At 40.4% G+C, this 17,498-nt stretch overlaps 2 protein-coding genes across 3 annotated transcripts; one reads left to right on the top strand and one right to left on the bottom strand.

The window, feature by feature from the left end:
* Window positions 1-649: 649 nt before the first annotated feature.
* LOC133127534 (mast cell protease 3-like) lies at window positions 650-4,151 on the bottom strand. Its single transcript, XM_061240504.1, has 5 exons — window positions 4,034-4,151; window positions 3,338-3,485; window positions 2,154-2,286; window positions 1,612-1,872; window positions 650-1,149 (listed from the first exon to the last, which is right to left on the bottom strand). The coding sequence occupies exons 1-5, from the start codon at window positions 4,092-4,094 to the stop codon at window positions 1,009-1,011; spliced, it is 744 nt and encodes a 247-aa protein (XP_061096488.1). The 5' UTR covers window positions 4,095-4,151; the 3' UTR covers window positions 650-1,008.
* Window positions 4,152-6,259: 2,108 nt separating this feature from the next.
* On the top strand, window positions 6,260-9,257 carry LOC133127532 (mast cell protease 1A-like). 2 transcript variants are annotated; one of them, XM_061240501.1, is made up of 5 exons: window positions 6,260-6,393; window positions 6,744-6,894; window positions 7,535-7,670; window positions 8,322-8,579; window positions 8,775-9,257. In XM_061240501.1, the coding sequence occupies exons 1-5, from the start codon at window positions 6,345-6,347 to the stop codon at window positions 8,925-8,927; spliced, it is 747 nt and encodes a 248-aa protein (XP_061096485.1). In that variant the 5' UTR covers window positions 6,260-6,344; the 3' UTR covers window positions 8,928-9,257. The 2 variants fall into 2 exon arrangements, with proteins under 2 accessions (XP_061096485.1, XP_061096484.1); XM_061240500.1 differs by having other exon boundaries at window positions 6,282-6,393; window positions 6,741-6,894.
* The last annotated feature ends 8,241 nt before the right edge of the window (window positions 9,258-17,498 follow it).

Below are 17,498 nucleotides of genomic sequence, written 5' to 3'. Positions count from 1 at the left end.
TGGAAATGGCTACTGCAGACTGGTGACCAACCCTGGTCCCTAAGTACCTATGCAGAAGAAAACTAACCAGAGAAAATTGAAGGTTTGCTGTTTTCAGGGAGGCCTCAAAAGCTGACACTGAATCTGCAGACTATGACCGAGAGTCTGAATAACATACCCCCAAAGACATTGAAAACTCTCAATGGGGAGGGTCTTCTGAAACCCACGGGAAAACAAGCTTGCGGTACCATGAATGGCCAAGAAGTTTATGCATCCGGTTCTGGGAGCGATAGTATCGTGGTAATATACAGGGTCAGTCTCAAGTCTGGCTTTCCAAGGTCGAGTAACTACAATCGGCTGGGGAATACAGTTACGCAGTTGCAGGACAGTGTTTTCCCCCCAGGGGGAATGTATCATCAGCAAAACAAAAATTCTCAGATTTTACATCAAGTTGTCCATAATACCTAACACTTTAACCACATTATTCCATTCAGTGGACAATAAAGTAGAGCGGTTTGCTTTGATAACTTTTCAACTCATCAAACCGTCACCACATCAAGAGCAGTGTGTTCCATTTTCTCCCCACAGGTTTAGCATTCATTAATGCTGTGAATATTGACTTAAATAAATAACAATGAGCATTAACTGAGGACAGAACACAACAACACTGTTTGTCATATTTGCATGTGTTTTAATGAAATAAATGGAACTGCAGAAGCATAGTGGTTGCAAATAAACAACACTTAGTAGATCTCTTCTAAACAGGCGTTGTCTAGTTTGGAAATGGAATTAGCTTTGTTTTACTTTTAAAGATAAGCACATGGCCAATGTCTAAGCATACATTATGATGGTGCATGGCTGGACATATACCTTCAACCTACACTAAAAGACTTAAAAATGTGTAAAATAAGAATTTGACATATCTGTCTGAAAATTCATCTTAAAATAAGGAAACTTCTAGCTGATAAACAAAATATATGACGAGATATGCAAAGAATAAAAGTAAGGAAAATAAAAGTGTAAAAAACATTAGATGTACTTCCTGATCCAGGGCAAGAACTTAGAGATCTGAGTATAGACGTTGGGCACATCTGGGTAATCGCAATAGTTATTGAAGGAAACAATTCCCACTGCTTGGCCATGGTATACCAGTGGACCACCAGAGTCTCCCTGCAAGAAACAATTTTCAGTTGTGAAAAACACCTCTGTTTTTTTCCAGTGAACCTCAATGTAAATCTGTTCTTTCTCTTGGCAAACAGTGATAATATAAACCAGATTACTCCTTACAGTTGACTCAATGGACAGATTATTTCTTAAGACTGAGGTGAATCAATATGCTCCTTTATTGGAGAAAATGTGGCACATGATCACAAAAACTAAGCCTTTTGTAGATGATGAGGAAAACTTTTTTATTCAATCATTTGCAATGTTGCACAATCTGAACATGGAATGTTTATTCTTAATGGCATGGATAAGTATTTCAGACATAATGTGACTAAAGAGAGCATATGTAATATATTTATGCAATGAAAATTAGAAAAATGACAAGATATGCCTGACAAAATCCTGTCTTCTTGGTACCCCCAGCACACATCATCCTGGTTGTGAGATTCCATTCTCTTTTCCACATACCTGACAGAAGCCTCTGTTGCTATCGCTTCCCCCTGCACACATCATCCTGCGTGTGATTGGTATCTTCCCCCACATTTCTCTGCACATGTTTCGGTCCACAACGGTCACTTCGACTTCCTGAAGGCGTGGGCTCCCGCTCCCATTTGTTTTTAGGGCTCCCCATCCTGCCACACTGCAGATCGTTCCAGGCTTGACGTCTTCATCTTTCTTAGGGAGGGGGATCCACTGCACTTTTTCGGTCTTCTTGACTGCAGTCTTGAGCTGCTCCAGACACAGAGAAATCAGAGTCCCACAGCAAATTGAGCTGCACACATGAAGCACCAGATCGAGTGACAACTGACAATTTGGCACTCTAGAGCTCACTGTATCGTTACCTGCAAATCTCTCCATCACTAGCTCTGAGCACCTGGAAAGACGTGATTCAGCAGCAGCAATGGAACCCAGGTCTACATGAACCCACCTTAAGCATCATAACTGACCCGATAATCCAGTCTGTGCTCATGGTGGGTGTATTTACTGACTCAATCACGTGTTATCCTTACCTGCAAAAGCATGATGTCATTGTCCGGTTTTCTGAAATCAGGGTGCTTGTAGTACATTTCCACTTCAGCCCTTTTCCCCTCGTGTTTCTTGTTAATGTCATGGGCACCGAGCAGAACTGTCAGTCTCTCTCCCCTTTGTAAAAGAAGCAGCAAAGTGTTAAAGGTACACTAGGTAAGATTTTCATGTTAAAACATTGTTACAAGACCATTGTAAATCCCTTCCTATTATTAAAAAAGCCTTGCTGACATATTGACTCACCCTCTGCCTGTATTTATAGTCCTTAAATTCGGGTTTCAAAGTGTACAGTTACCAGGCTGTCACTCTGTATCAAAACATTGTACGACTGGACAACAATGCAAGCTCATTGGTTGAAAATGGATGGTAACTGCCACAGCCAATTGGCGCTTTTCTTGCTTATTATCCAAGCGAAGACTCATAGTTATGAAATAATACCAGTTTGCTATCGGTAGCAACAAGCAAATTAGCTGTAGTTAGCTCGACACATTTACGAATATCCAAATATAGGCAATACGAACATAGTAGCGATGCATAGTGTACAAGCGTTGTGCCTCAGGTGGATATTTCTCAATTCAGGAAGCTGAGTAGTAGCTAATTTGCTTGTTGTTACTGATAGCAAACTGGTATTGTTTTCTAACTAGATAAGCAATAGTGTCCAGAGTTTCAGTGATCGCTTGTCTGGAGTGCAATTTGGGCAGCTACGTGTTCCTTTACGTGTTCAATCACCCGTGTTTAGCTAAACCTTTATTTCTTTCAAACTGTAAGTTACAGTTGTGTCATTTGTGGTAGACTATCACATCTTAGTTATATAGCCAGCTAGCCAAATAACTTGCTTGCTCATAATATAGTGGGTAAGTTAAAGTGAAAACTTAAAAAAGACAAAAAAATATGAACAGTTTTGTGTAGCACACCAAAGTGAAGATTTTATAGTCACCAGTTTGGCAAAAATTTTCTTAACAGAACACTACGAAAAGATGGCAGGCTCTGTTGCGTTTGTCACTGTCAGTTCCTCTCTTGACCTTTAGAAGTCCGAAATTACCTATTGTACCTTCAACCTAATTTTATCGCAGAAATACCCAAATTTGTGCCATTTGACCTGACATTTGTACAGTACACTTGCATTGACATTGTTTTACGTAATAATCTAGCTCACAGGAGATCTTACTTCCAGCAATGTGCTGCGGTCATTATGAAGAAGTTGGACACTAGGAAACCACCACAGATGTGTACGTTATTTCGCTGCACAGAGACCATGTAAGGTCTGGAGTGTGGCTTAGCCTCCCGTCCATTCACAATGCTAGAGTCCTGTTGGGCTGGGACAGAAGGAAGAGAGTGTTTTCATACATTTGAAAGTTACAAAATTATACAAAGAAGATTACACATTTAAAAGTTACACACTGGAAATGAAAGTGCACGGTTGTAAAGTGTGTTTTGTGCTTTTATTATTCCATTCATTTATATTTTATTTTGATTGCGTGGCAAAATTATTTGAATAAGCCAATTAAATGTTATAATTATTCATATCATATCAAATTTATTCATGCTTAAGTGGAGTTGAATATAAATTCCAAAAAACATTATAAACTATAAACAGGGAGTAGCCAAAAAGCCATTGCTTAGACCGTCGTTTATATGGCTGGTCTCTCTTTACATTACATGTAGCCTACATTTATTGCCTTCTTGAAAGATTTCAGGCATGGCATAGCCTACATCGGAAAGAGCGCATCTTCAAAGGCTGAGACGATTTCTTTGGTGAGGCTCACAGAAGAAACGACAAACACATGCACAATGTATAACGGTGTGTAATCGGTGTCTAAAATGTTCCTATTTCAGACTGACATTCTGTAGTGCTGGGACTTACCTGCTTCAGCGAAGGCAATCAGGAGGCCCACGACCAGAGGCGTCAGGAGAGGCGCAGTCATGGTGTCAGGGAGGCTCTCAAACACTTTCGACTTAAGACAGCAACTGATAACAGTGAGCTTTTCCCTGCTGTCCTTTTATTGATGCCTTGCAGGAAGCAGTGGACACACAAGATTTTTATCAGTATAACCACTATGACAGTTCTGCAGAGAAGCATGTTCTTTTTACTTGTTGCAGAAACCCCAGTGTGGGGCAGTGGCTTCAGATTAAGATCAGATTGTCAAAAGCAGTACATAAATCACACATTTAGATGTCTATCGTCCATCTTGTTGCAGAAATTCCAGCATGGTACGGTTGCTCTACAGTTGTAAACACTTTTTTTAAATTTGAGCTTTCTATTGCTTTCAATGAATACGATTGAATGTAACATCCGTATCCCATAGCTTTTTGATATAATTAGGGAATAACCTAAAATGCAGTTGTTTTACACATATTTTCTCCACCTCAGTACCCTGCCACTTAATATCCGTTACAGGAGCTCTAAACTGATCTGGATCTGTACAATGAGATTGTTTTTGACACAGCAAGCAAAAAATAAACTTGGCATGCCTCTGTTGTTCAGTACTGTATGCACACTGTAACACATAGTGTACTTCATCTAGTGTAGCCTCTGTTTATTGAATATTGTGGATATATTAGTCCACATGCAAAATAGCTTACTTGCCTACGATTGAATCTATAAATTCAGTACCTAAAAGTTACCTAATTTTCTTTTAGCTCTGTACTCCAATTAAATTTGTATTCTGATGGTGGAGGTGTGTGGCACATTGGCTCAGTTTTCAGGAAGGAAGCAGGGCAATCCGAGGACCATGCCTATTGGTTAAGTAGGCACACACCTGCACTACTTTACCAATCAGTCCAGGAGTTTATAAGGTGTGCTTCTTTGTACAGGAGACGACTGAGACCAGGGATCTGTTGCCATAGGAGAAAAGCTATTTTATTATTTTAGTTTGTTATTTTTATCTGAACCCGGTAAAGGTGACTGCTCTCTCTCTTTAGCTGTGTCATCCACAGCAGGCCCTGCTCGCTCTCTCTCTCTCTCTCTCTCTCTCTCTCTCTCTCTCTCTCTCACTCTTTCACATCCCTGCACCAAACCAGCTGCTCAACGCTGGTATGGAGTCTGTTAGTATTTAGACACAATTTCTGTTGGTTTGGCTCTGACTGTTCAGGAGTAGGCAGACCTGGCCTCATTGTGGGTTTCTGTTGGCCAGGGTTGCTAAAGTTCCTCTCAAGTGCCCACAGAGTCACACTATTTGTCACTGACACTGGCATATCACGAGTAACGTGACAGTGAGCTATAGAGTGCCAAATTGCTGATGGCTGGCGGGCCAGTGCATTGCATGGGTGCATATTATATTTTGCTTTCATATTATATTTCTTAGTTTCCCCATTATGACTCATTCTATGAATGCATTCTTTCTAACATTCTTTTTCTTTGCTTAGTGGTTGCTGGACAAATACAAGGACAATGCTATTATGCAGGTTCTGCAACAGCATCTCCATTTGAGTTCAGGACACTGACTAGGCCACTCTAAAACTTAAATTTTCATTATTTTCAGTCAATTAGATGTGGACTATTGTCTTGTTATTTAATATGAGACAAAAGTACAGACAATCAGCTTATGCTCAAATCCAAATGTCTTAACTTTAGAGCAGAAACAACAAATTTCACTGTACTGTTACCATACTTTTGGAGGGCACTGTACTCATGACTCTGTACAATGTTATTAATATTCCTGTAACAGGAAGATTCTCAACAAGTACATACGACTCCAATTCCAAGCATATGTATTCTATAAGAGTTGATTGCTTTGTGCATAATGTTTTCTTATGCAGGTAATTGAGATTTTTTATTAATTATAATTTCTCTTTTAGAAATGCACTCTTGCTGAAGGAATAGCAGGTGCACAAAAGTAATATTACAAGACGATGATATTAAATATTTTGCATTGGAGATTGTTTTGCTGTGTATTGGATTGGGGCATTTGACTTGTCTATTGTTTAGTACTTGCAGTGAAGGTAAAGAACTTATAATATGATGCTAATGCAATCGACCGATGCCGAGACTGCCAGTAAATTCTTTTGGTTGTGAAATTATTGACAGTGCCTGGTTTGCTGAAACCATTTGTCTGCTTGTGGTCTAAATGACTACTCAAAATTGTTATTACTTCCCTTTCTGCAATGACTAAGAAATGAATACAGTTTAGGTAAAATCACTTGCATCCCCTGGTTTTGAACAATACAGCTTGACCATGGCTTTCTTACTGTGTGTGTGCGTGGCACTGTCTATTGCACAGAGTGGTAAGTCTTTTTTGTCTAAAATGCTCCATTTATATGCTTTGAATTATCACAGCACTGCAGACTAAATGCTGCAGATTCAAAAAAGGAGAGAAAGCGTTTTTTCCAGTAGAATGGCAACCACGTTTGCAAGAGTGAAATGTATTTTTTCAACTATGTATCCAATGGAATTTCATCAGATGGCAGAGGATATTGTAATTTTACACACAAACATAGTTATCAGTTGACTGAAAATAGTTACTTGAATTCATTTCATTGACTCGAATTAGTTAGATATTGTTCTCAAAATCAGTAGTGGAATGATCTTTGAGTGGTGGCGTGTGTAACGTTTCTGTTGCCACTATCCCAAGCAGCTGAAGAGGGCAGAGTGGGTATCGTGGGGGGTACAGAAGCAGCACCCCATTCCCGCCCCTACATGGTTTCTCTGCAACACAACAAGCGGCATTTTTGTGGAGGAATTCTGGTCAGAGAGGATTTTGTGCTCACGGCTGCCCACTGTAATAAGTGAGTTTTCGTTGTGACATTGTCTGTAAAAATCAACTCCAGCTAAAGCCAGCGACATGAGTGTTCAGCTTTAGACTTTCACCAATGATTGATCATACACTCATATGACAGAAAAATACATTTTGTACATATACTCTGTAAACACAGATGTATCACACTGGATTATGAAATGTAGTTGTTTATATTTACAGGTATTTTTAACCTTTTTGGTTAAGATATTGGGCAAATGCGCTTGGAACTACCTGAGCCTGCATTCAGGTTATTTAGCCAGATAGTCTATTTAGCCAATCATTGCTATTCATTACTTCTTACATGCCTGTTTTTTCTTTCATTCCATTACATTACATTACATCATTGGCATTTATCCAGAGCGATGTACAGTTGATTACACTAAGCAGGAGACAATCCTCCCCTGGAGCAGTGCAGGGTTAAGGGCCTTGCTCAAGGGCCCAACAGTTGTGCGGAATTTATTGTGGCTACACCGGGATTAGAACCACCGACCTTGTGTCTCCCAGTCATTTACCTTAACCATTACGCTACAGGCCGCCCTTTCAGCTCACACTAATACAGCAAATGAAAGTAGTGATTAGGCTGAAATGAACACCAGCAAAAGATCATTCAGGGCGTTCCACTTTTTCAGTTTCAGGCGATACAGAGTAGTCCTGGGTGCTCACTCCCTACATTCCCGTGAATCAACTCAACAGGCGCTGGACATCAAGCGCTTCTACCCACACCCAAAATACAACAAGGAAGCCAATGACATCATGCTACTCAAGGTATGTTTTTCTGGGAGCAGTAATTGTGGTGATTTTATTTTGATATGTGACCACTCTCACATATGACAAAATCCTAATACCTCTATCTGTGCGGAATGTATCCTATCCATTTATGCCCCCTCATTCTGCTTACCGAACTCACCCTGAAGAATCGCCTGTAGTTTGCTTTCTTAATCCCTTTAGTACATTTAAAGAGGAATAATAATAATAATAATAATAATAAAAATAATAATAATAATAATAATAATAATAATAATAATACATTTAAAGCCTCAAATCAAATAAAGTCTCCTTTTATTGAGCTTGAAGTGATTAAGCAACTTAAGTGTTAACTTTTATGTTTTCTGTATGGAATCAATTTGGTTTCCCTTCTTTGAACCATTTCCAGAGCCTCTATAAAGAAGGGCAAACAGATTGATTCTGTGTATAGAAGATAAAAGTTATGAGTAATGACTATACCTCCAGTCTAGTATCAAAAGCCCTGGAAAGTTAACTGATTAGAAAATTAGTTAACCAATTTGTCGATAACATAGTAGATTAGTAGTGCTCCTAAATTATATTTCCCATTAGCACACATCAATTTTCAGGAGCTCCTATACTGGGAGCACTGTAGAACTGTGTTAAGTTTTTTCCCCCTCTTGTTTCTGCTAGCTGAATGGGAAGGCGGAGCTGACTAAATTTGTCCAGGTGATCCCTTTGATGACTCAGCGACTGCCACCAGGCAAGGTGTGCAGCACTGCAGGCTGGGGGGATGTGGGTGATAATGGCACCTTCCCGGACAAACTGCAAGAGGTGAACACCACCATCATCGGACAGAAGAAGTGTGCACAACTGTGGAGAGGCAGCGTTAAGATCACCAGTGGCATGGTGTGCGCGACAGGCCAGCGCCAATTCCAAGGCTTTTGTTCGGTATGTATCCTACAACCAAAACAGACACTTCTTTCGTTGTTCATTTAAAGACATAAGAGCAGAAAATAAGCAGTCTGACTAAGGTACAATAATATGAGTATGAAATCACTGCATAAATCCTCTTGCCTAGATTAGCTGTGTGTGCAGTATGTTTGTGTTTCAGTACTCCTAACTTCGCCATACTGCACATTTCAGGGGGATTCAGGAGGTCCACTGGTGTGTGATGGGAAGGCAGCTGGCACCGTTTCCTTCTCAGGACAGCGTTGTGGAGATTCCAGGACCCCAGATGTTTATATGAACATTCCCAGCTACAGGCGATGGATCGAAAGCGTCCTTAAACATGGATAATGTTTTTTTTTCATATTATTTGTTAAAAATTAACTGCTATTCTATTTTACTTTTTACGAAAAGTAAGTACAATAATCACAACAACTGGTAACATATAATAAGAAATTGTACAGCACTTTAGTTGAAGGTAGTCATTTTAAATGTGCTTTATAAATAAATGTGACTTGACTTGAAATGACTGAGAAAACTCTTCTTCTGTTTTAAATATATCAGATTGTTTTGTGACTCTTATGTCGTCTATCTTTTAACACCTTGTTTTGTATTGTCTAACACTTGGATTGAACAATATTGCACAATAAAAATGAAAGAAAAACTTGAAATGACATTAAAGAGTACAAGGAATGGCAAGATTCATTGTTGAATGGAAGCAAACAGCAGGCGAATAATTTTCAATCCAGCAAAGATCACACTGATGGCTATGGACAATGCAAGTGGTGAGTTTCGGCTCCCATTGGTGTTCAGCAACAAGAGTGCAAAATGGTAATTCTGCACTCGCATCACAGTAAACCTGGTACACAAATGCACTGATTTACTAATATTGATTCTATGGTGTGTTGAATAAGAGTTCTATTCCCGTGAGATCAGCATGTGAGTCAGCATGTTATAATGGACCATACAGAGAGTGCTTATGGAGGGTGCATTTCACTCACTTGTATCTCTGCACTTGTATACTCAGTACAGCCCGGTTTGACTTTCAGTAATGCGCGCCACAGTCATAACCAAAGGCCGCACGGATGTGCTTGTTCCTTTCTGAGATCTTACAGAGATCATGTGTAGTCTCCAGTGTGGCTTAGCCTCCCTGCCATTCACAATACTTGTTGGTCAGGTACAGAAGGAATAGATCTTGCAGCTAGAGCATGTTTATACTCCCCCACGTTGACTGCTGCCCTTGGTCAATACATTTAAATTCTACACAGTGGAAAATAAAGTATAAATTGAGTCATCCTTTAACCCTCTAAAGAGGTTCGGGTCTGTGGGACCCGTTTTCAATGTTTACTAAAATAAAAATGATACAACAAATATTTTTTTCAACCTTTGACTCATAACCCTTGGCTCATTTTCTGTGAAGAACATGTAAATTAACTCATTTTCATTGAGTACACACTGTGCACCCCCCAACACATTTACATTACATACAGGTTATAAGTATGAGGTTTATATGTTTTATAAGTATAAGGTTTGCTGTGTACCTTTACCTGGCCTTCCTCCTTCCTCCTAGGACTATTGTGTGTGTGTGGGTGTGTGTTTGTGTGTGTGCGTGCGTGCTTTCTCCTTTAGATTATTAGATTTAGATTTAGATCCACACTGTCAGACTGTGCCCCTCGTGTGGTGTGTAGATATTGTGTTCAATCAGGGCCGTTTGAGTAATGACTGGGTCTCTGAACTAAAGTGCAGTGAAAGGGCCCTCCAGTTTTTTATGACTGGACTGCATTTGCCCCCTCCTTGTGGCTGGGCCCCAGAAAGCTTTGCTGTTTTCCGCCTTATTGTGGGCATGTGTTCATTGTTAAATTTGTGTTCTGTATCCTAATTTCTATGATTTATTCCTCCCAGTTTTGATTATTATTGATTTGTTTGACCAAAATCACATTTCATCACAAAAAACGAATACTAATGAATGTGATTTAGCAGGGGTAAATGGCACATATTAACCGTATATGCTATATGTTATGGTCTATATTGCTTGTAATTAAGATAAGGTCAACATCTGTGAAGTATTTTTACATAAATTGTTATGACTGCATTGTTTTAAGACCCCAATAATGGTATGGGTCCACCAGACCCGCGAAAAGGTCCTGAGTAACATAAATATGTCCACCGCACAAGGGTTAAATACTCACTGTGTCTTGATATCGGCACCACAAAATGTCAAGTGAATTGTAGGGACTCAAATTAGTTGCATAAACATATTTTTTAAGCAAGCATCATGATATGGAACTCGAACAGGTCATCATTATCTGCACGATTGAACCCTGCGCACATGGATCTTGGTTGATATCCAGCTGGGAAGGGTGTGTAATCAGTGAGCTAACAAAAAGGCATAAGAAAGGCCACAAGTGTTCAATTAACAGCTGTTTGAACAGCAGTGCAGGAGGGCATCTCTGAACACACAAAGCATCAAATCTTGAAGCAGATGGGCTATGGCAGCAGAAGACAACACTGGGTCACACTTCTGTCAGCTAAGAACAGGAAGATGAGGCTACAGTGGGCACATGACTACCAAAACTGGACTCTTGAAGATTGGGAACACATTCCCTGGTCTGACAAATGTCTGCTGCCACATGCAGATGGTAGGGTCAGGATTTGGAATAACAGCATGAATCCATGGCTCCATCCTGCATGGTGTCAAAGGTACAGACTGCCAGTGGTGGTGGTGCAATAGTGTGGGGAATGTTGTCTTGGCACACATTAATCCCCTTAGCATTTTTGGTCGGAAGTCAAAGATCTGGCTATAATCAGCTTGGGGTATAGGGATGGCCTTTTGTATGCAAGGGAAACTTTTTCACTCCAAGATGCACACTAGGATGGAATGACTGTGATGGAGATCTGTGATGAATAAATATTTTACAGAATGAGTAACTGATCCTGGAACTATGCACTATTCAAGGTGTGGCGATAAAGGATTACATTTGGACTACTAGGACTGTAAAGCAATGCAAGGTTTTCCCTGTACATTATCATAGTGTTATCAACAATTAATATATTCATTATTTTACATGTTGAACTGTGCATTTAATGTTGTTATGGTGACGGTTTCTGTAATCCCATCATCCCACTTGCAAATTCCTTTTTTATTTTTTTTGTTTTATTATTTTTATTACACCGCTTGATTTAGTTCTTTACTTTATGTGAATTCATTTAAATAAAACCATCAGCTTGATGAGTTATCTGGGCCAAGAAAGCACATTTCTGTAATTCTCTTGGTGGGAACTTGTGATCTCTGTTTTTGGGGTCTTTCTGTCTCAGCCGAATGGTTAGAGATTCTGGTCTGTGATACAGCTTGTTGAAGGCGCTGAGTAATATCTGATGGTCTTTGCAGATGCTGTTTCTTTAGCTGTGTCATCCACAGCAGGCCCTGCTCGTTCTCTCTCTCTCCCTCCCTCTCTCTGTCTCTCTCTCTCTCTCTCTCACCTCTGCGGCGGTAAGTGTTAATCATTATTTCTATCTGCAGACCCCCATCTGTCATCAGCTGAGGTGTGACTTGAGTGCATCTTGCAGTTCTCACCAAACCAGCGGCACACCACGTTCTTTTTCACTACAGGCAGACTAGTTATAATGTGGTCTGATGCAGAAGGCCTTCTCGGAAGGAGGTGTTGGTTGACACAAATAGCTTCTGCTCTTTGTTCTAGCAATGAGGTTTTCTGATACCATGAAAAAGAATGGATAGAATATCATCCCCCCCCCTCCCACCACCACTTCCATCTCCCCCCAAACATACATCGAGACAAAATCAAATGCATGTATCATATATTGTTCATGATGCGCTTTAACATCATCTTGGTTGTGATTTGGGCCGAAATCCACTTTTTTATGCATGTCTTTCGGTCCATAACGGACACGTTGACTTCCAGAAGGCGTGGGCTTGCATACCCTTTGGTTTTGTTGGCCCCCCATCCTGCCACGCTGCAGACTGTTTCAGGCTTGACGTCCTTATCTTTCTTAGGGAGGGGGATCCACTGCACTACTTTGGTCTTCTTAACTGCAGTCTTGAGCTGCTCCAGACACAGAGAGATCAGTCATGAGAGCCCTGACACAGCACCGCTCACAGTTCTACAGCAAATGGAGCTGCTCACATTAATCCAGATCAAGCCGAAAGCAGATGAGTTTTTGCCTAAAAACTTGGACTGTTTTCCTTTGTCTTGTCCACTATTGGGCCCAAGATGTGCTAATGTTATCTCACCTACAGTGCATACGATGCACAATTTTTGTTTTGGCTCTGTCCTCCAGCACATTGGATTTGAAATAAAACATGAAACATGAGACATGAATGAAACAACGATTATCATATTGTGTCCCCCCATTTTAGGGGAGCAAATTTAATGGCGCCCTTTCAATGCACCATATACACTCTGTCACATTACCTGTGATACGCATCAGTGACAAATAGCGCTACTCTATGGGAGAAAGTGAATCATAGACACCCCGGCCAACATAAGCCCTGAACCGTATGACCAAGTGTCTGCTTATGGTGGGTGTATTGACTGACTCAGACTGACTTGTATTCTCCATACCTGCAACAGCATGATGTCATTCTCCAGTCCATGATACCCAGGGTGGATGTGGTAAAACTTCACTTCAGCCCTGTTTGGCTTCTCATGAATGTCATGGGCACCGAGCAGAACTGTCAACTTCTGTCCCCTTTGCAAAAGAAACAGCTGGGTGCTAACTTCACCTTATGTGTAGTTCATCCGTGTATCCAAATCTTGTGTTCACACTGTTGGTAATAATAACCCAGCTCCACAGGAGGTCTTACCATGTCAGGCAATGTGCTGCAGTCATGACAAAAGACTTGGACACTAGGAAACCACCACAGATGTGTCCGTTATTTTGCTGCACAGAGACCATGTAAGGTCTGGAGTGTGGCTTAGCCTCCCGGCCATTCACAATGCTAGAGTCCTGTTGGGCTGGGACAGGAAAGGTAATTTAGCCGATGAGAATGTGTTTATACGTTAAAAAGTGAATGTAAAATTATATATTTATAAGCAACGCATAATAGTTTAAAAGACACACTATTCAAAGATCCAAAAATATAAAACACAGTGTTATTGGGATCAAAATGAATTGACAAAATGCTAATTAGATGCACTTACATATATTATACAAAAGCAAACAACATGACATTGAGCTCACTCAGGTCATCACTGTCCAAAAAATAGTGGTCATTCTTCAGAACCCTTCTTACTTGGTTCTCAGTGTGAGAAGGGTGTGCATAATCAGTGTGTCAAGGTGTGTAATCAGTGTGTAAAGGGTGTGTAATCATTGTGTAAAGGGTGTGTAATCAGTGTGTAAAATGATCTAGTTACAGACAGATACAAATTGTTAGTGCTGGGACTTTCCTGCATCAGCCAAGGCAATCAGGAGGCCCACGAACAAAGGAGTCAGGAGAGGGGCAGTCATGGTGTCAGGGAGGCTCTCAAACACTTTGGATTTAAGACAGCAACTGATAAAAATGAACTGTTCCCTGCTGTCCTTTTATTGATGCCATGCAGGAAGCAGTGGACACACAAGATGTTTATCAGTATAACCGCTGACAGTTCTGCAGAGAAACCCGTTCTTTTTACTTGTTGCAGAAACCCCAGTGTGGCACAGTGGCTTCAGATTAAGATCAGATTGTCAAAAGCAGTACATAAGTGACACATTTAGATGTCTATCGTCCATCTTGTTGCAGAAATTCCAGCATGTACAGTGGCTTTAGAGTTGTTAAAACTTTGAAGAGTAGGTTTCTCAATTTTTTTATAATTTTTTATTTGAGAACTCTATTGCTTTCAATGAATAGGATTGAATGTAACATCCGCATCCCATAGCTTTTTGATATAATTAGGGAATAACCTGTAATGCAGTTTTACACACATTTTCTCCACGTCAGTACCCTGTCACTCAATTACAGGAGCTCTAAACTCAGTTTGCAGGAAGGAAAGCAATCCGAGGACCATGCCTACTGGTTAAGTAGGCACACACCTGCACTACTTTTGTCACGTTTCAGGTCTGTCTCGCCATGTTTTATGTTGATTTATGTTTATTCATGTTGTCTTAGTCACGTAGTGTCTTCATGTATTATGTTAGTCTAGGTTTGTCATGTTGTTTAGTTATGTTTTCGTACGATTTTATTACCTGGTTATGTTGAGTGATTATCGTCTTAGTTTCGCGTTGTGTCATGTTTTGATTTATGTTTATTGTTACGTTAACTGGTCACGGTTTATGCATACACTTTTACATGTTTTTCCGCAAACCTTGCGTTCCGCCTTTTCTCTCTCTCTCCTTCTGTCATTCACTTCCTAATTGTTTCTATTTGTCTATTTACTAAAACTACTAACGCTAGATCAGGATTGGGTAGAGACTAACAAACTAATCATGTGTTCATGTTACCTTACGTTTCTCGTGCATGTCATTTACTAATTTACTAATGCTAGGGCAGGATAGGTTTATTACTAACGATTACTAATCTCCTTGTTAAACTTGTCATCCATCGCACCTGTTTTCCATTTCCTTGCTACGCTCTAACTAATTGTCTACACCTGTCTACACCTGAATTTATAGCCCAGTCGCGCAACTGTTCACTGCGAAATTGTCTGCCTCTGTTTTCCACGCAACTCTTGAGCATTTACTGTTTTGATTACACGTTACGATCCAAGCCTGTTTACCGACCATAGTTTATTGATTTCTGTTTTGTGACCTTCGTTTGTTTTTTGACTACGTCCCCGCCTACCGTTTTTGTACTTTTGCCCCGCTGATTGTTTCATGGTTTCGACTCCCGCTTCGCCCACGACTACGCCTCTGCCTGCCGTCCGCCTGTTCATCTGCCCCGCTGACAGCTCTCCTGCTACCGGACCTCCCTGCACGCCTACCGACTACGAGATTGCCTCTTCCCTCGGCACCGTGCTTTTTGTTAGTTTTGTATTTGTTTGGCTGGATCTTCGTGTATGGACTTTGCTTGTGTTGACTACGCTCCTGGGACTCGTCCCGAATAAAGCCCTAATGGGACTTTATTTTACTATTGTTTCTGAGTCGTGCATTTTGGGTCCAACCCCCACGCACCCGTCTCAACTTTACCAATCAGTCCAGGAGTTTATAAGGTGTGCTTCTTTGTACAGGAGACGACTGAGACCAGGGAACTGTTGCCATAGGAGATAGAGCTGTTTGTGCTGACCGGGTGCAAGCAAAGCTGAAAAGCTACTTTATTATTTTAGTTAGCTATTTTTATCTGAACCCTGTAAGGGTGACTTTTTGTTTGTTTGACAGTTCTGTGCACTCTCTCTCTTGCAGGTGGTTCTGGGGGCAAAAGGGGTCCTAGATAGGTGTAACTACATACTGCATTACCGACTAGCATACCATGGTCGGCAGCTAGAATACCCTGAGTACAACAATAACTATACATAAGTGCTACTATAATCTATGGTATACACAAGGCTAATCATGGTAACATGGTAGTGAGATAGGGAGGGAAAGGTGCAGCCTGAAGAGATGAATCTTCAGTCTGTGTCTAACTATTGAATGAGGTATTTTTTTCTTTTGTTTTTTTTTTTTTTTTCATTTTCAAAGAACTAGCTATAATCAGTTGGGGTATACAATAGGCCGGAAACGTTTTCCATCCAAGGAAAGACTGACAGATATTGCAATGAGTCATGGAGAACTGCAATGACTAAGTAAGTAACAGAATGAGTAACTGACCCGAGAACTGTTGGACTAAACACTGGGAATTTAACTTTTCAGCATGTAAAGCAATACAACGATTTTTGGCACATTCACATTGTGTTCATTTCATGAAGGTTTTTATAAACCCATTGTCTCCTTGTGGTTTCCTTTTTATAACCTTGCTTTATTATTATTATTTCACAGCTTGTTTTAGCTGTTTATTTTGTCTGAATAAATGAAAATAAAACATCCATAGAGTAATGAGTTATCTGTGTATGGGAACAGGTCAAGCACGTATCTGTAATTCTCTTGGTGGGAACTTGTGATCTGTGTTTTCTGGGGTCTTTCTGTCTCAGCCGAATGGTTAGAGATTCTGGTCTGTGATGCAGCTTGTGGGAGGTGCTGAGTAATATCTGTTTCACACGCTGTTTCTTTAGCTGTGTCATCCACAGCAGCAGGCTCTGCTCGTTATAATGTGGTCTGATGCAGAAGGCCTTCTCTCTTAAATGTCTATCGCTTTCAGTTACCAGGATTGAATGTAACATCTGCATCCCAGAGCTTTTTGATCTAGTTAGGGAACAACCGAAAATGCAGTTGTTTTACACATATTTTCTCCAACTCAGTACCCTCCGAATCAAATTTTGCACTTACAAACGTTGCTGTGAAATTGCGAACAGGCTAAAAATTTACCAGGAGTTGCAAATAAGAAACCAATTTTAGCCATGTTTAAAAACCTTGAATTTACCCAAGATAAATTAATAATCAAAACTGGATTTAGCCATCTGGCTAGCCTCTCTAGTCGAAGCAGAACATAAATAACACCAAAAGCAACAAGCTGAAACAGTAGCCACCTTAATGGCTTGATGTAGTTTCAGCCAGTAAAAAAAGTTTTATTTTGAGGGTGAATTGGCCAACAATATTAACAACCCCTGCTTATAGTTTTAGATTTGGTAAAAGACCATGGTATAAGCGGAGTAATCCACTCTGCGATGGTCATTACACGGTTTTAACACACTCCACTTCACGCCGGGTGGTTCTTCAGCCCCGCATAATGCGTTAAAAGCGTGTAATGACCACCTCGTTGTGGATTATTCCTTACTTATATTGCTTTGGCAACAATGGTTGACTTCTATTCATGCCAATGAAACCATTCAGATTTGAGAGAAAGAGAGATATGTGATCTTGTTGCGGACACATATACATTTAATAGTCCTTGGACCT

This window comes from Conger conger, chromosome 4, assembly GCF_963514075.1.
Source record: "Conger conger chromosome 4, fConCon1.1, whole genome shotgun sequence".
Taxonomy (NCBI): Eukaryota; Metazoa; Chordata; class Actinopteri; order Anguilliformes; family Congridae; genus Conger; species Conger conger.
This window is presented reverse-complemented; position numbering and strand designations above follow the sequence as displayed.